Source organism: Gorilla gorilla, chromosome 13 (genome assembly GCF_029281585.2).
Source record: "Gorilla gorilla gorilla isolate KB3781 chromosome 13, NHGRI_mGorGor1-v2.1_pri, whole genome shotgun sequence".
Classification (NCBI taxonomy): Eukaryota; Metazoa; Chordata; class Mammalia; order Primates; family Hominidae; genus Gorilla; species Gorilla gorilla.
Window position 1 is genome coordinate 28,641,320 of NC_073237.2, and position 18,645 is coordinate 28,659,964.

Below are 18,645 nucleotides of genomic sequence, written 5' to 3' on the forward strand. Positions count from 1 at the left end.
TGGGACTCTGACAGCCAAAGAGCTGGTAAACTGGCTGAGGTCCCAGGGGAGAGCTCTCCCTCAGAGGGGCTGGGGCAGGGCTCTCCTCCAATTTTAGATTAGTTCTGACCAGCCCCATTCTCTGGAGGAAAACTTCAACATGGAAGCATCTCCTGAACTGGTACAACTCTGCTGAGGTCTCCCTGAGGCCTGGCCTAACCCAAAGTGCAGCATCGGCAGAGTGCTGCTCTGCCAGTTGAGAGGGGGTGGTGGGGCACGGGAGCTGGATTTTGTAACGCTCTGGGGTCTGAGTTCAGGTTGAACAAGCCCCACTGGCCAAAAGCAAAGTGGTGATGTTGTCAAAGCCTACTCACCTGCCACATCCTAAACTCAGCTCCTCTCTCTCCCACCCTCCACCTCCCATAACATGCTTTAGTCCCACCCTACTGTCAGTTATTCCTGCAAAGAATACAACTTACAGCCCAGCGCGGTGGCTCACACCTGCAATCCCAGCACTTTGGGAGGCCAAGGTGGGTGGATCACGAGGTCAGGAGATTGAGACCATCCTGGCTAACACGGTGAAACCCCATCTCTACTAAAAATACAAAAAAAAAAAAAAATTAGCTGGGCGTGGTGGCGGGCGCCTGTAGTCCCAGCTACTCGGGAGGCTGAGGCAGGAGAATGGCGTGAACCTGGGAGGTGGAGATTGCAGTGAGCCGAGATCATGCCACTGCATTCCAGCCTGCTGGGCGACAGAGTGAGACTCCTTCTCAAAAAAAAAAAAAAAAAAAAAAAAGAATACAACTTATGGGGGACCTCTTCACCAAAGTACCTACATTTTAATGGAACACTCTGTAAGACCCAGAGGAATGACTCCAAAGCTATATATACATATATATATATATGTATGTATACATATATATACACATATATATGTATATATATACACATATATGTGTATATATATACACATATATGTGTATATATATATACACATATATGTGTATATATATATACACATATATGTGTATATATATATACACATATATGTGTATATATATGTATACACACATATATATATATATTCTAAAGCAGTCTTCCCTCTGGCACCCCCTCTTCAAAGCACCCCATCTATAGATACTGCCAGGGCCATCTATCTTGTTAAGTCTCAATTTCCCCAGCAATAAAAATGAGCAGCCAAATCAGGTCATTTTCCAGGTCCCTTCCAACTTTGATGTATGAGGTCTTAGACTTGAGATTCCACAGCCTCCCATTCTGAGAGTGCGGAGCCGGCCAGCCCTTGTTAGGAGGCAGCTCGTCTGTGGTTTGGCACTACTGCCCAGCAGGCATTTATTAAATCAGTGCGATATGGTCCCTGCTGGCCTGGAAAAAGAACATTAAGCACCAAAAACTTCATGCAGCAGGCCTCCTTCAGAGAATGCTGCTCAGAGGGGTGAGGAACAAAACCATTCAGGCCCCTGGCTGTGCTCCAAGATCCTGTTCACTAGTACTTTTGCCCTGTCTGCATGGAGAACTGGGGACTAAAAACATCTGGAAGTCTGCTTAAGACCTGGGCGAGTTGTCTTTTCTTCCTTTGGGGGTGGCTGTTCTTGACCCTGGTAATCCAGGCTGACCTCTACCGATGCTCCTTCACTTCCAATCTTCTGCACTTCATTGGGCAACAACTTTCTAATAAAATCCACATGAATCCAGCTGCTAACAGCTCCTGGAAGGGTTGTGGGATCTAACACCTGCTCCTGCATTCCTTGAGCCCTAGTAGCAAAGGAAAACAGGGCTGAGACCCAACTCTTGCACCTCTGAGTCTTACAGTGGAGTTGTGGACAAGAAGAGTAGATAGGAAGGCTGGGCGTGGTGGCTCATGCCTGTAATCCCAGCACTTTGGGAGGCCGAGGCAGGCAGATCACCTGAGGTCGGGAGTTTGAGACTAGCCTGACCAACATGGAGAAACCCTGTTCCTACTAAAAATACAAAACTAGCTGGGCATGTTGGGGGCACATGCCTATAATCCCAGCTACTCGGGAGGTTGAGGCAGGAGAATCACTTGAACCTGGGAGGCAGAGGTTGCGGTGAGCCGAGATGGTGCCATTGCACTCCAGCCTGGGCAACAAGAGCGAAACTCTGTCTCAAAAAAAAAAAAAAAAAAGTAGATAGGAAGAGAGAAACATTAATGATGAGGTTTTGCTGAGGGTGGGGAAGGCAGCTGCAGGTGAGGAATGCATAGGTGTAATGATGTGACTGCTGGGTGGCCCAGCAGATTCCTTTGGGTCTGGGCTTGCCTCATTCCCAGTGACCTTAGTCATGTTAACAAGGCTTATCACTCTGGGAGGCAGGCCTGGTCTGAGAGGACAGAGTACATGTGTCACTGACCTGGGGGTCCAGGGTTGCCTGTCCCTCCTCTCTCTGTTGTGACTTGGGGAGTCTAAAATTCTTTCTGTCTCTATTTATTTATTTATTTGAAGTGGAGTCTTGCTCTGTTGCCCAGGCTGGAGTGCAGTGGTGTGATCTCAGCTCACTGAAACCTCTGCCTCCCGGGTTCAAGTGATTCTCCTGCCTCAGCCTCACGAGTAGTTGGGACTACAGGCATGAGCCACCATTTTTGCATTTTTGCTAGTTTTTGCATTTTTAATAGAGACGGGGTTTCACCATGTTGGCCAGGCTGGTCTTGAGCTCCTGACTTCAGGTGATCCACCTGCCTTGGCCTCCCAAAGTGCTGGGATTACAGGCGTGAGCCACTGCGCCCAGCCTATTTATTTATTTTTGAGACAGTCTCACTCTTGCCTAGGCTGGAGTGCAATGGCACCATCTCAGCTCACCGCAACCTCCACCTCCCAGGTTCAAGCAATTCTGCTGCCTCAGCCTCCCAAGAAGCTGGGATTACAGGTATGCACCACCACGCCCAGCTAATGTTTGTGTTTTTAGTAGAGATGGGGTTTCACCATGTTGGCCATGATGGTCTTAAACTCCTGACCTCAGTTATCCACCCACCTTGGCCTCTCAAACTGCTGGGATTATAGGCATGAGCCACCACGCCTAGCCAGTCTCTAATTATTTAAGGTAATATTTTTATTTTTTGAGACAGTCTTGCTTTGTCGCCCAGGCAGGAGTGCAGTGGCACGATCCCAGCTCACGGCAACCTTCATTTTCCAGGTTCAAGTGATTCTCTTGCCTCAGCCTCTCGAGTAGCTGGAATTACAAGTGTGTGCCACCACCCCCAGGTAATTTTTGTATTTTTAGTGGAGACGGGGTTTCACCATGTTGCCCATGCTGGTCTCAAACTCCTGACCTCAAGTGATCTGCTCACCTAGGCCTCAAGTGCTGGGATTACAGGTGTGAGCCACTGTGCCTGGCCCTATTTAAGGTAATATTTACTGAGTACTTACAACATATGTGCCTGCTGCTGGTGAAAGATATATTAGTGAGTAGGACAGACCCAATTCCTGCACTCCAGTCCCACTCACTTGGAAATCCTGACTATGGGTCACAAAGTCTCAGGGCCCCTGGTGGGGGTGGGGTGGGTGTGCGTGGCATTCCAGAGGCGAGAGAGCCATCCTGCCAGTGCTGGGTCTCTTCCATTTGGATCCCTAGCTCTTAAGTTCTCTGGGGATACTGTATGGACACAGAGTTCCCTCTGGTTAAGGTCAGAATTCTGATTCACTTCAGCTTTCTTCTCCCCACCAATGCCAAGAGTCCAAGAAATAAACACAACAGGTTAGAAGGACAACCTTGAGCTGCTTGAGGTTTATTTATAAAGTACAAGGTACACTTACTGGGCCTGGCCTTTTTAATTTTTACTCTTTGCCTTCCTTTCCACCCAGCCAAGATTTTTGCTTGCTCTCACCTGGGAGTTGAGCCGATTTCACAAATCTGCTCTTGGCTGTGATGAGCCAAATACCAGCACAACCTTCCCTGGACCTGAGGGTGGCTTCATCTTAGAAGGCCCACAAGGATCCTGCTGAAGCAAATGACTCTGCTCCAGTCAGCTCAGGCCTCTATGGAGCAAAGAAACTGGTGTCCTTCTTGGAGCGCTGCCTTCATCTCCTTGAACTGAGCCAACTGGCAGGCCTCCTCCAGCCCCAGCCAGCGGTAGGCTTGGTGCTCATGGGAGAGGCGGATCTCCACGTCATAGTCCTTCACCTCCGCCAGCCAGTAAATGACTGTTTTAGGCTTGTTCCTGGCCACATAATTGAGTTCCCTTTTGAACCCCTCAATAAGGGTCAGCTGGCCTGCTTCTATGCCCGCTTCCTCTTGAGTCTCCCTCAGGGCTGCTTCCAAGTCATCCTCTCCTGGTTCCACATGGCCTAGTTAGGAGAAAAGAGGAAGAAAAGGAGGAGGAAATCTTCCAAAGTTCCCAAAGCTGGATTTTCCAGACAAGATTTTTTTTTTTTCTGTTTTGTTTTGAGACAGGGACTCACTCTGTTGCCCAGGCCAGAGTGCAGTAGTGCAATCAGCTCACCGCAGCCTTGAATTCCTGGGCTGAAGTGATCCCCCCACCTTAGCCTCCTGAGTATTCAGAACAACAGGCATGTGCCACCATGCCCAGCTATTTATTTATTTATTTATTTATTTATTTATTTATTTATTTATTTGGTAAAGACGGGGTCTCACTATATTTCCCAGGCTGGTCTCAAACTCCTGGCCTCAAGTCACCCTCCTGCCTCAGCCTCCCAAAGTGTTGGGATTACAGGTATGAGCCACCACACCCAGCCATTCAGTGACTTTTCTAGGTGTTGCTAAAGGAAGCCTGGAGATTGGCAATATCCTAACATGCCTGGGAAGGGGGTGCAGGGCAGGTAGTGTCTAGTTCTCGGGGTTTGAGCAATCCCACCTTTCCACTCCCTCTTCTCTGCAGAGAGTGAAACAGACCATGTGTATAGCAAGTCAGGTTTAGAATACTGCTCTTTTATGGTGTGAGATGACCTTCTTCAGACGTCTGCTTTCTTATTCTTCGGAACTTTCTTCATCCCATGCTCTAAGGAATCACTTTTCTATTGGAGACCTTGAAGTGATTTTTCCAAGGAGGGGGAAGTCCTTTCTTAACAAGTGGAAGTTAGCTGACGAGGAAGTACTTTGCCTACAATCCAGTGAGGACTTAACATTGTCTGCAGGTGGACCCTGACATTCCAGGGCCAACAGGCTCAAAACCCTGCATGGCTGAATGAGCAGCTGTTTCCATGAAGCTATCAAGGCTTTTTCCAAATTGTTTTCCTCTTTCTTACTGGGCAAAGCCAGATTTCAGTTTCATAGGGAAACTCTTGATGGGAACTTAGACTAAGGGCCAGCTGAGAACCACTTCTAAGAAAATGTGTCAGCAACGCCCAAACCCAAGAAGACAGCTGCCAAGAAACTGCTGTAGGAGAACTTGAAGCTCTGCAGACTGGAGCAGCTCTCAGCTTTACCTCTAGGCCCCTCCCACAAATCTTCAGCTTCCGCAGAGGGGGCAAAGACTGGGAACGGTCTGGCAGACTCTGTCTACACTTGGCTCCAGTAAGTTTCTAGGGAGGCCTCCTGCTCACAGGCTCATGGCGAGCAGGAACTCTCAGTTGTTCTCTCCTTGGTTTGGAGATGGGGGCCCTCCTCCTTCCCAGGGGTCTACAATGCCCAGAGCCAGCTGCTGCACAAAAAACTCCCCAGGGTCCAGGGGCGGTGGCTCATGCCTGTAATCCCAACACTCTGGGAGGCCGAGGCGGGTGGATCATCTGAGGTCAGGAGTTTGAGACCAGCCTGGCCAACATGGTGAAACCCTGTCTCTACTAAAAATACAAAAATGAGCTGGGCGTGGCAGTGGACGCCTGTAATCCCAGCTACTCGGGAGGCTGAGGCAGGAGAATCACTTGAACCCAGGAGGCGGAGGTTGCAGCGAGCCAAGATTGTGCCATTGTACTCCAGTTTGGGCAACAGAGCGAGACTCCATCTCAAACAAACAAACAAAACCCCCAGAAACTTAGCACTTAAAAACCATTCTAGCTTATGGCTTCTGGGGAATTTTCTCTGCACAAGCACCTCCTATAGTGGTGTACACAAAGACAGACAGGTAATGCATCAGGGGAGCAAGGTGGGAGGGATGCTAGTAGTGATGGGTAATACTGATTCAGGACGTCCTACCTCCCCTCAGAGGTGTATGGAAGTCCCTGAGCACACCCCTCCCAGGGGCATCTATTCAGTATTCTGTCCATCAGTGTTAATTAACAGGGTAGCTTCTAACGAAGCAGGAAAGGATTAGGAGAGGTCCACTGACATCAGGTAGTGAGAGGAACAAGGCAGTGTGACTCATGTGATCCGGAGACAAGTGTGAATATTCCTATTCATAGTATTTGTGAAGCTTCTGTCTCTTTTTTCACCTTGTTTCTCCCCAGTACAACTCAAACATGCAAAATTTATTTCCTGTTCCCATTTCCTTATTTTCCTTCAATCCTGGATCTTTGTCCATCCCTTCTAACCCCACTCCCTTTTAAAGTCCCTGCTTCTGGCCAGGCGTGGTGGCTCATGCCTATAATCCCAGCACTTTGGGAGACCAAGTGGACAGATCACTTGAGCCCAGGAGTTCAAGACCAGCCTGGGCAATATAGTAAGACCCTGTCTCTATAAAATAGTAATAATAATAACAAAATAATTTAAAAAATAAAGTCCCTGCTTCCTTCTGTCTGAGGGCTATTCCTCATTCCAGCAGGCACCTGAGCCACAGTCTGTCCCTCCCAACTCAAACCATCCCAATGGCCTCAGCCAAGAAGGGCTCCTTTTTCCCATTTCTCCCCACACAGCCTGGCTTCTCTTTCAGGACCAAATGACTGCAGCTTTCTTACTCTTAGAGGTGGGGTCAGGAGTGCTGGTGGATGAAAACTGGCCAGCTTACAAACAGATCTTGGCCTGGCCTAAGGCCTCAGGCCAGTAGTCTTCACTGTTCTTCCCTCTGGAGACTTGGCCAACTCCACCCTCAGTGCTGAGTGATAGATAGACTCAAGGCACAGGTAGCTAGCTGGTCAAGCTGCAATCTCAAGGTCTCCATAATCTTTACAGTCTAAGAAGGCCCTGCCCATCCCCTCCTGGTCTAAAAAGGCCCTGCCCATCCCCTCACTCCTCCACTCCTGCCACAATCTGCAGATGAATCTATGATCAGGGAGCCCAACTTCTCTATGCTCCAACTCAAAATACAACTATGTTCAGAAACACTGTAGAAGTCTAACTCTCTGTGTTTAGTTCAAAAGAAAAACCTGGCTGGGTGCAGTGGCTCATGCCTGTAATCCTACCACTTTAGGAGGCCCAGATGGGCAGATCACCTGAGGTCAGGAGTTTGACACCAGCCTGGCCAACATGGTGAAACCCAGTCTCTACTAAAAATACAAAAAGCAGCCGGGCGTGGTGGCGGGTGCCTGTAATCCCAGCTACTCAGGAGGCTGAAGCAGGAGAATTGCTTGAACCTGGGAGGTGGAGGTTGCAGTGAGCTGAGATTGCGCCACTGCTCTCCAGCCTGGGCGACAAAGCGAGACTTTGTCTCAAAAAAAAAAAAAGAAAAGAAAAACCTAATGATAGGGACACTGAACTAGGAGTCAAAGGAAATTGATCAAATGAAATCAGAGACAGGCTGGAAGAAAACTTAGGATTTTCTTTTTTTTGAGACAGGCTCTGTTGTCCAGGCAGGAGTGCTGTGGCACAATCTCAGCTCACTGCGGCTTTGATCTCTCGAGCTCAAGTTATTCTCTAACCTCAGCCTCCTGAGTAGCTGGGACTACAGGTGTGCACCACCACACCTGGCTAATTTTTGTATTTTTCGTAGAGACATGGTTTTGCCATTTTGCCCAGGCTGGTCTCGAGCTCCTGGGCTCAAGCAATCTGCCCACCTCGACCTCCAAAAGTGCTGGGATTATAGGCGTGTGCCACTGTGCCTGGCTGAAAACAGGATTTTCTAGTCAAGCCCTTGTTTGACAGATGAAAAACTCAAAGCTGAGAGGTGGGCACATAGCTCAGTCAACCTCAAGGTCCCCAATTCCCTGCCCACTGTTTTTTCTCTTACCCAGCCATTCACCACAGAGGTTGGAGAGCTGGCGAATGATACTCATAAAAACACCAGGTGCTGTTTCTACCCTGGAATTCAGTCACAGAATTCTCAGCTCTACTCTGGCCTGGTCTGGAGACCTTGTATATAGAAAGGGTCAAGAGCTCCTACCTTCCCTACCCCCTTTTGCTACACAGTCACTGGGAATTAAGCCTTGGGGAGGGCCTGGCAGGGTAGATTTCTGAGCAGTGGTTGGCAGTTTCCCAAGAGCTGGCCCCTCTGGCCTCTACCTTTGGGAGGAGTCCAGTGATGAATGCCATCTGATGCCTGCAGCAGTAAAAACTCAATTGCATTGTTGTCCACTTTGGGAATGAGGCATCTTCGGAAGATGATCAAGCCACATGCTCTCAGGGCCATGGTCTTATCCTAAGGACTTAACAAAGAAGATACAGAATATCGGGAAGTTACACAAAATAGGAAGCTCCATACTGGGGGGTAGCAATCTGGTGCTGGACAGTAGTGCAGACTAGCTAACTGTGATCTCATAGCCCACAGAAAAAGGCAGCATGCCCAGGACCAATGGAGGGCATCCAGGAATCAGAGACTGACCTTTGTGTATAACTGCAGGACCCTGGCAACTACCCTCAGTCAATGTGGCCTCTATCCCAACTCCTCCAGGGCTCCCTGTAAAACAGGGCTGGCATGTGTATGTTGTGACACTGGAGATCCTCAGAAGCAAACGCACTGAAACACGAGAGATGCTGGGAATGGGAGAGAGGCAGTACAAGTTTTATCATCAAACCTGTAACCCCATTTCCCCCAGCCCATATCCTGAGCCCCTGAAGCACAGAACCCCCCAGCAATGTGATTTCTGACAATGCAGAGAGGTCATCTACAGAGGGTAACTTCATATAGAAAAAAATATTTCGTTGAGTTTTTTTTTTTTTTTGAGACAGGGTCTAGCACTGTTGACCAGGCTGGAGTGCAATGGTGTGATCATGGCTCACTGCAGCCTTGACCTCCCAGGCTCAAGCAAACCTCCCACCTCAACCTCCCAAGTAGCTGGGTCTACAGGCATGCCACCACCATGCCTGGCCAATTTTTTTTTTTTTTTTTTTTTTTTTTTAGAGACAGGGTCTCACTATATTGCCCAGGCTGGTCCTGAACTTCTGGGCTGAAGCGATCCACCTACCTCAGCCTCCCAATGTGTTGGGATTATAGACATGAGCCACCATGCCCAGCCTGATTTTTTTTAGTCTTTTATTTTATCCTTTTTTTTTTTTTTTTTTTTTAAGAGACAGGGACTTACTATGTTGCCTAGACTGGCCTCAAACTCCCGAACAGAAGTGGTCCTCTCCCCGGGTGGATCACGAGGTCAAGAGATTGAGACCATCCTGGCCAACATGGTGAAACCCTGTCTCTACTAAAAATACAAAAATTAGCCAGGTGTGGTGGCACACACTTGTAATCCCAGCTACTCGGGAGGCTGAGGCAGGAGAATCGCTTGAACCCGGGAGGCAGAGGTTACGGTTGTGGTGAGCCGAGATCGGGACACTGCACTCCAGCTTGGCGACAGAGAGAGACTCTGTCTCAAAAAAAGAAGTGGTCCTCCCCCCTTAGCCTCCTGAGCAGCTGGCAATACAGGCACATGCCACCACTGCCTGACATTGCTGGTGCCCGGGGGTAGCACAGCTGATGCAGAGAGGGCGGCTGGAGCAGGAGCTGCTATCCTCCACAGACCCTTTGCTGGTGCTCAATCAAGATGAATTTGCAGCTATCAAAGGCATAAAAATCAGGCCCAAACAGAAACCTACTCCAGGGCAATTCTCAAGACTGCCAACAGATGGTAATGTTACTCTAGAGAATAGCAGTTTCTCACCAAAAACCAAACACCCAACACCAAGACCTTTCCAAGCTTTTCTAAACCTGTAACAAAAGTTTTTAAGGATTGGAAATAATCTCAAAGGGGATTTCTGAAATGGTCTGTGCTCTCATATACTGTTGGTAGAAAAGTAAATTAGCATATCCCCTTAGGAGGGCAATTTGATAATAATTATCAAAACATAAAATGCACATTCCCTAAGAGCCAGCAATTCCATTTCTAGCCACTCTCACATAAGAAATATAGGTTTAAGATGTACACACAACGGGCCGGGCACAGTGGCTCATGCCTGTAATCCCAGCACTTTGGGAGGCCAAGGCGGGTGGATCACCTGAGGTCAGGAGTTCAAGACCAGCCTGACTAACATGGAGAAACCCCGTCTCTACTAAAAATACAAAAATTATCCAGGCGTGATGGCACATGCCTGTAATCCCAGCTACTTGGGAGGCTGAGGCAGAAGAATCACTTGAACCCGGGAGGTGGAGGTTGTGGTGAGCCGAGACAGGGCCACTGAATTCCAGCCTGGGCAACAAGAGCGAAACTCTGTCTCAAAAAAAAAAAAAAAAAAAAAGTACATATAACAATGTTCACTACAACTTTGTTTGCAATATCAAAAAGGAAAAGAGCCAGAAACAAATATCCATCAATATGGGAATAGGCAAAAAGTACAGTATATCTATATGATGAAATAGCATGAAGTCATTAAAAAAAATGAGGTCGAGGCTGGGTTCAGTGGCTCAAGCCTTTAATCCCAGCATTCTGGGAGGCTGAGGCAGGAGGATTGCCTGAGCCCAGGAGTTTGAGACCAGCCCAGACAACATAGTGAGACCTTGTCTCTCAAAAAATAGAAAAAAATTAGCCAGGTGTGGTGGCATGCACCTGTAGTTCCAGCTACTTGGGAGGCCAAGGTGGGAAGATTGCTTGAGCCTGGAAGGTTGAGGCTACAGTGAGCCATGTTTGCACCAATGCACTCCAGCCTGGGCAATACAGTGAGATCTTGTCTCAAAAACAAAAGAAAAAGAAAAAAAAATTAGGTCAAGCCTAATGTGCTGCTTGTAAGAAAAATTTTTAGACACATGAAAAGAAGACAGTTCTGAATAGTATGTATAATGAAATCCCTGTTTGAGTTTACAAATTCATATATAAAGTGGTAGGCTTTCATTTTTCTATTCTATTTCATTGTTCTATTTTCCTGGACTCCCTATTTATGTCAAGAACTTACCCCATTCCAGAAGCCAAAAGGAAGCACCCCATCACTGTAGAACTGGTGAACAAAGATCTCATATTATTGGTCCATGGTTGAGGCAGAAACAGGTAGCTGATCCCATGCCCTCCCTATAAAGATGCTCAAAAAGCATTAGAAAGTTATAGATGTGGGGTACCTTGCTCCTGCCTCAGGTCCCATGGAATGAATGTTAGAACCCCTAAATAAGCTTAGGGATCCAAGACTAGAGGGTCCCATGGAATGAATGTTAGAACCCCTAAATAAGCTTAGGGATCCAAGACTAGAAGGTCCCATGGAATGAATGTTAGAACCCCTAAATAAGCTTAGGGATCCAAGACTAGAGGGCACAGTGCCCTGCCTAAGACAGGAACTCCATACCACTGCCACCATCAACACAACATGGACAAGCAAAGATGCCTGCATGGGGAGCCAAGAAAGACAAGCCTGGGTTAGCCACATGGAACCACTGGGGAGAGGAAAGCAGCGGTGGGGTGGGGGAGGAATCTTAGGGTAGTGACAAGGGTGTACCCTAGCAAGAATGTATTTCAGTGGATGCCAGTGTATTAGGGATGACCACATCTAAGAACCACATCAGCTAACAGTTAATCTCAATGGCGCCAGAAGAGCTAGGATCAGATGCTCATTCTCCACCTATATTCTGGACCCATGGAAAGAACAGTTCTAGAAATACAGAACTCCTCACTGCTCTTTCAATTGCTTGGCTTGAGCCAGCTATTCTCTAGAATTCCTCCTACCCACTCTATACACACAACCTCCTACTCGTCAGAAGCAGCTCGGATGTCACCTCCGTGAAGCTTTCTGGCTTCTAATCACTCCATGCTCTGCATCCTTAACACAGCTTGAACAAACTTAAAGTTCAATCAGGGAAGCAAATGCTATGAGTGACAGAAAACTAAAGATTTATTATAAGGAGTAGACATTGTGTATCTTTGGAAGTTGGTGGATAAATCCACGCAACTCTGTTGCCTCTGCACCTGGTGTTGGGCCCGAAGTCTGTGAGGCCAGCAGTTGGAAAGAAAACTAGATGTGAGGTGGAAGAGAACAAAGACAAACTGGAACCTCTGAGAACAAACTGGGATCTACAAGGACAACTGAAACTCATGAGGACAAACTGAAACCCACAACTTCCTTTCACTGGTCCCAAGCTCAGCGACTCAGGTGATCTGGAGAAGCCGGAGCCCTCTGCTACAGAGCTGACTGCACACATGGCCCAGGACTCAGAGGAGCTGAAGGAGGAAATTCAGTAGGAGCTAGGGGTGCTGGGGGCTGTGTGATGACCTTCACCAACAAGGTGAGCCAGATCAGAGAGAAAGTACAGGTACTGCCACTATGCCTGGTACCCTGCTCTGTCCTTCACAGCGTACAGACCCTGCTCTGTCCTTCACAGTGTACTGGCTGCTACTTCAATTCAGCTTTCCAAATCTCTCACGAAATTTTCTTGTGGACAACCCTCACCTGGAAGCAGATAGGAAGGATACTGGGAATCCAGCTTAGCTAAACTGACACAGTACAATGCCACCACAAGCACATATACCTAGTATAGTAAATCTCTGCTGGTACCTCTGGCAGGGAAGAGCCAGATTAGAAGCTCTGTTTTCTTGGGACCCAGCACAGCAGTTCTGAACAGATGTTCATTGACTCAAAAGAACTCTCTCCCCACCTCCCACTCAAACAAATGTTTGAGTATGTTCTGGGGCCCTGGGAAATAGCCCAGTGTTTTCCTGAAGAGTGCCATTTACATAAAAGTGAATGGAACTATTGTTGGGGTTTTTCTGTTTTTCTGGAGACCACAAAGCTGAAACTGTTCATGGGTTTGAAAGTAGCCAGCTTTCACACACAGACTCCAAGTGGATTCAAACCTCAGGGGGTTAAGGAACACAGCATCCAATATGCAAATATGCCTGCAGCCAGGATTGCGGAGGTGAGAACTCCAGGCTGACAGCAGGCAATTCACACTTCAAAAAAGTGGCAGAGTGCCTGAGGTGGTTAGAAAAAACCTGAACAAAAAAACCCTCAATGTCATTAGAAGGTTCTAGAAGCTAAGGAAAAATATTCTTGGCTTTCTCCATATATACAATTCCCTCAGAGCCTAGGAGGTTCGGGACCTAGGTACCAAAAAAAGAATTTACGAATACATGGCTATGCTGTTTGTTTCAATATTTTCATCAAATTAATCAGAGTAACTGTAAAAAGCCCTCAGAAATGTAACTTTAGGTACAGGAAGAGCTCTCCAAATTTTCCCTCTGACCTGTTCTCCATATTCTAATATCCCTTTAGCAGAAACAGTGTTTCATGCCGCGTTGTCAATTAAGCATCTATATATACTGTGCCAGCTATACTGTGCAAGACTTTTGACAACTATTGTTTCTAAAGCTCAAAACAACCTTTCAAGAGAAGCATTATTATATCTAATTTACAAGGACACTGATATTATTTCAAAAGGTTAAAATACTTGCATAAGGGCATAGCTGGCCTGTAAAGGATGGTATGTCAATCCAAGTAAGTCTAACTCCAAAGTCTATAATTTTTGTCCCTTTCATAGCTCTGTTCACCATGAAAGAGTAGGGCTTAGGACACAAATGGCCCTGAGAGAGGACAGACAAGATTTATAAAATCATTTCCAGTTTCAAAATTCCCAGTCCTTTTTTTTTTTTTTTTTTTTTTGACAATGTCTCTCTGTGTCATCCAGACTGGAGGGCAATGATATGATCACAGCTCACTGCAGCCTCAAGAGCTCACTGCATCCCTTCTGGGCTCAAGGAATTTTCCTGTCTTAGCCTCCTGGGTAGCTAGGACTACAAGCAGGAGCCATCACATCTGGCTAAATTTAAAAAACACTTTTTTTGTAGAGATGGGGTCTTGCTATGCTGACCAAGCTAGTCTTGAACTCCTGGCCTTAAGTGACCTTCCCACTTTGGCCTCCCAAAGTGCTGGGATTACAGGTGCAATCTACCGTGCCTGGCCCCAAATTCCCAGTCTTTAATCTATATTCCTTTGGAGGTTAAGATGTCTAGCTGGGATCATTTCCACCAAAAAGGTTTTAGTTGGGGGGAGAGGGCCGTAGATGTTAAATCCTGGTATCCGAAGAAGACTCTGAAGGAGGGGTAAAATGTAGCCTCAGGCTCCTAATAGCACCCATCTTAAAAGGGTTTCTATGCCTCCTCTGCTCTTTTCTGGGAAGTAGGAACCTAAAACCACATGTTCCACTTAACTTAGGGCACTAGTGTCCAGAAAATTTGCCCAGGCCCTCCTCCAGATGAGGAGGAAAGCCAACTGTTTGCCTGCCCACAAGCAATTCTATGTGACTGCTCCCTCACCTCCCACATCATCATCATCTTTTTTCCAATTTGCCAGTTTCTTTCTTCCCTTTTGGAGTGGACAGAAATGAGGCACCCACCCATGAGTAAAGCTCTTTCTTGTAAGAACAATAACAAATGGAAGAGAAGAAAAAAGAAAGAAATGCAAAAGAAAAGCCCCAACTACCATGAATAAATTGAGACAAAGAAAATATTCCCTCAAATGCACCTTTCCCTGGACATCTGCCACTCCATTCTTCTTGCAGAGACGAAGCTGCTGAGTCATTTTGCTATTTTTGCTATTGGCTGAGGGAGGAAACAGGAGATTTTACCTGTAATGGCATAAATATTGGCTTCTAGGATAAGGCCAAAGTCAGACAAGGTTGGGACAAAAATCATTCTTAGTGAAGGGGATTTGTTAAGCAGCCTATTAGTGCCATCTGCTGTACAATTCTAGAAAGCTAACTCGGGGAATTTGTCTGTTGTGTGTATCCCATGCGACAGACAGTGTGAAGGATTGACAGATAGATATGAAGCTGAATACTACCAAGCACCAACTTCCTAGAGATTCACAGGCTAGTGAAAGTGGAAGACATTCCAACAGACAAGTTACAGTGTGTTTTGTGCAACGTAAGATGGAAAGGCAGCAAAGAAGCATCTTTAGGTTAACAAGTACCCCATAAGGATTCTGATGGGTCACTAGTTTACCAGGCAGAAGGGAGGCGGATGCAAGGCACTGCCAGCAAAGGGAGGAGTGTGGGCAACACCCTCAAGCACAAAATGACATCTCATTGGTAAACAGCTTAGTTTATATTCTGTAGGCAATGAAGCCTCTGACTGGTTTTAGGCAAGGGTATAATTTGGTCAGACTGACATTTTACAAAGATATTCTAGCTGCAAGCAAGCTGGGGAACGAATTAGGACAGATTGGAGGCAGAGAGATTAACCAGTTACAAGTCTATTGCAACAGACCAGTTAACAAATGATTCCAGTTAGATCAAGGCAGAGGCTGTGAGAAAGGAAAGGAAGGGATGAATCTGAGAGATATTTCAAAGTAAAATGGACAATATTGATATTTCATTGTCTAAGGGACAGAGAGATGTTTCATAAGCCAAGGGAAAGAGAAAGGCTTTGGTTTGAGTGCCTGGGTGGAGGAGGGGGTGCAAGTGAAGCATTTGTTTGGGACAAGTTGAATTTGAAGTGCTATAGTCATAAGATAAATGAACAGATGGGTCTAAAGTTCAGTGATCATCTCATCCTATCTCTTCATTTCCCAAGGTGGAAATTTTCTTTTTTAAAATTATTTTTATTAAAACAATTTTTTTTCTCCTCCCTTCTCTACCAAGACCACGGTGAAAATTTTCTATTAGAGCAAGATATTGCTCCTACCATAGGTACCTCTGCAGCTCACATTCCCTCCAATTTAGATAGGTCAAGCTGTCCAACCTGCCCCTGCATCTGTCTGGTATTCCAAGCATTTTCATCCTCCTTTAGTCAGAAACACAGAAAAGCATGGCTGTCTATGCAGTCAGAAAGGCCTAGCTATTGAAGTTAATAGAGCAAGATACTTAGAGCAAGATACTTAACTTCCTCATTTGTAAATGGAGTTAACACCTACTTTGCATGGTTGTTGTGGAGTTTATAAATGACACATATAGAGGGTCTGACATTATGAGAGGTACTAAATATATGAGTTACTGTTACCCGTGTGTCATAAAAGATCATCAGAAAGCTTCTCTGTTTTAAAGAAATGACTTTTCATCTTGTCTGTAAAACTGCTCAACACTGTTCACCACAGTATATATATTCCTTATAAGGTCCCACAGCATAAATTCCTTTTAATATAGAAACTAGAAAAATAATTTATCTTTTGAAGAATGGATTTGTTTCCTTATTAGTAAGAATTACCTTTTTTCCCTTAACTAATTTTGGGCAAAATTGGGTACTCAGTTACAAAAAGTACACCAACGCACTGACTAGTGTATTTGCCTGTTCTTATTATAAGAATAATAGCTACCTTTTTTTTTTTTTTTTGAGACGGAGTCTCGCTCTGTCGCCCAGGCTGGAGTGCAGTGGTGCGATCTCTGCTCTCTGCAAACTCCGCCTCCCGGGTTCGTGCCATTCTCCTGCCTCAGCCTCCCGAGTAGCTGGGACCACAGGCGCCCGCCACCACGCCCGGCTAATTTTTTGTGTTTTTAGTAGAGACGGGGTTTCACCGTGTCAGCCAGGATGGTCTCGATCTCCTGACCTCGTGATCCGCCCGCCTCGGCCTCCCAAAGTGCTAGGATTACAGGCGTGAGCCACCGCGCCCGGCCGCTACCATTTTTTAAGAAGTTACTACTCGCCAGGCGTTGTGTCAAGTGCTTTACCTTCATTATTTCACTTAATCTTCACAACAACCCGCTGAGGCATTACCGCCATTTTTCAGAAGAGTAGAAAGGGAACTATAGCTCAGAGATGTCTGGGTAAGTGACTCAAATGTAGGTCTGCCTGACTCCTAACATCAATGATCTTAACCTTGACTCTATAATAGCGTTTTACATTTGACAATTTGATTGCATTCAGTTTTTTGTTTTGTTTTGTTTTGTTTTTTGAGACGGAGTCTCGCTCTGTCGCCCAGGCTGGAGTGCAGTGGCGCGATCTCCGTTCACTGCAAGCTCTGCCTCCTGGGTTCATGCCATTCTCCTGCCTCAGCCTCCCGAGTAGCAGGGACTATACGTGCCCGCCACGACGCCTGGCTAATTTTTGTATTTTGTTTAGTAGAGACGGGGTTTCACCGTGTTAGCCAGGATGGTCTCGATCTCCTGACCTCGTGGATCCGCCCGCCTTGGCCTCCCAAAATGCTGGGATTACAGGCGTGAGCCACCGCACCCGGCCTGCATTGTTTATGCTGTCCCTTTTTTGTTTTGTTTTGTTTAAGGCGGTGGGGCTCTTGTTCGACTTTCTTTACTTCTGCTATAACTGCCACGATATTATCCATTCAATAACTGAAGCAATTAGAAAACATAAAATCTCTTTTGGAAAGCAGGCGGGGTTTAATGGGTAGCAACAAGTGAAATTGAGGCCCAGTGAGGGGAAGGTTCGGCGCCCGGGCCTCTGGGCCCTAAACCTGGACCTCTCCCGCCTCTGGGATTTGGACGACCCACCCTAACCCCACTCGGACGGGGACAAGCAAGGCTCACAGAGTCAGGGAACCTCCCTTCTCCCGGTGCAGACAGGAAAACTGAGGTCCTGAGGGCGGATGGGACCTGGCCTGCCCACACCTCACTGCCAGCTTAGAGGAGGGCGCATCCATCTCGGGCCCTGCAGCGACCAGAGGTTTGCCAGAGGCAGATTCCCATCGCTCCAAGGCTCATTTCCTCCACTGAGAACTAAAATCAAGTGGGCCCTAAGGATACTCACCCGAAGCAGAGGGAGGTAGGAGGCGGACCTTGGACGGAAACTGGAAGTACACCGGCCAATCAGAAGAGCCTGGTTTCGCTTGGGCCCACCAATAGAATTCGGCAGAAGGATCTTCGACCCGCCTCAAAGGTGCGCGTCTCACATTGAAACGTCGCGAGATCTTCCCTCAAGCGGAACGATTGGCTGAAGGTCGGAAATTGAGAGTTACGCCCACGGTTTCTTCAGACCTCTGATTGGTCTTCCAGAGGAGAAGTCAACGAACGTCAACCGATTCCTTGGATGCCCATTGGTGGGCGGTGCGTGACTGGCGACGCGCGGGCCACAGCGCGGGCGTTCGAACTGGCGCTTGGCGGCGTTGCCATGGAGATGCGGCCTGGCCGCCGCCGGTGGCTCCCGGGTTGACGGGACTGTTAGGTTGCTGGCTTTGGGGCTCACTCCCGACGGTATTGTCTTCTCCTCTTCTCAGACAGGGCAGACCGAGGAGTTTGGACCGAGGTGAGAAAGGGCGGGGAGAATAGAGGAGGGGTAGGTCTGGTCCGGAACCGTGGCGCCTGCCCGCGGACACGGGTGCGCGTGACGTCGGCTGAGCGCGGGAGGAAACTGGCAGTTGTGAGGGAACCGGGAGTTGGCCCCTCTTGGTTCTTCCTAAAGTTCACCTACTTTCCTATCTTTCATCCCCATATCTCTGCCTTTTCTTCAGCAATTATCTTGAACGCCACTTCTCTCACTTCGGGAGACTAAACTCTTGAGTCCCAAAGTCTTCTTGCTTTTGAACCGATAAGCCTGACCGGCACCTCTTTTAGGGCATTTCTATTCGCCCTTGGGTTGT

At 47.2% G+C, this 18,645-nt stretch overlaps 2 protein-coding genes across 6 annotated transcripts in view; one reads left to right on the forward strand and one right to left on the reverse strand.

The window, feature by feature from the left end:
- LOC101150995 (sperm microtubule inner protein 6) overlaps positions 1–18,645 on the forward strand; it is a 144,385-nt gene that overhangs the window by 50,914 nt on the left and 74,826 nt on the right. The window contains exon 1 of one of the 2 annotated variants that reach the window (XM_004047942.5): positions 18,144–18,311. The exons of the other annotated variant lie outside the window; for it this stretch is intronic. The gene's annotated coding sequence lies outside the window, so the exon portion shown is untranslated. Of the gene's footprint in view, positions 1–18,143; positions 18,312–18,645 lie in introns of those variants that run through there. 2 annotated transcript variants of the gene reach the window in all.
- Positions 3,724–18,194, reverse strand: NUDT2 (nudix hydrolase 2). 4 transcript variants are annotated; one of them, XM_019033430.3, is made up of 5 exons: positions 17,817–17,853; positions 11,095–11,207; positions 8,600–8,751; positions 8,281–8,423; positions 3,724–4,298 (listed from the first exon to the last, which is right to left on the reverse strand). In XM_019033430.3, exons 4-5 carry the CDS (start codon positions 8,405–8,407, stop codon positions 3,982–3,984), a joined length of 444 nt encoding a protein of 147 aa, XP_018888975.2. In that variant the 5' UTR covers positions 8,408–8,423; positions 8,600–8,751; positions 11,095–11,207; positions 17,817–17,853; the 3' UTR covers positions 3,724–3,981. The 4 variants fall into 4 exon arrangements, with proteins under 4 accessions (XP_018888975.2, XP_018888974.2, XP_055207641.2 ...); XM_019033429.4 differs by lacking the exon at positions 11,095–11,207 and having other exon boundaries at positions 17,817–17,912; XM_055351666.2 differs by lacking the exon at positions 11,095–11,207 and having other exon boundaries at positions 8,600–8,734; positions 17,817–17,848.

Bases quoted from the DNA above. Each gene is read 5' to 3' on its own strand.
- NUDT2 (XM_004047948.5), bottom strand. From the start codon at position 8,407: ATGGCCCTGAGAGCATGTGGCTTGATCATCTTCCGAAGATGCCTCATT. The intron at 4,299-8,280 runs GTAGAGGCCAGA...TCTCCTAACTAG, and splicing joins TCACTGGACTCCTCCCAAAG to GCCATGTGGAACCAGGAGAG.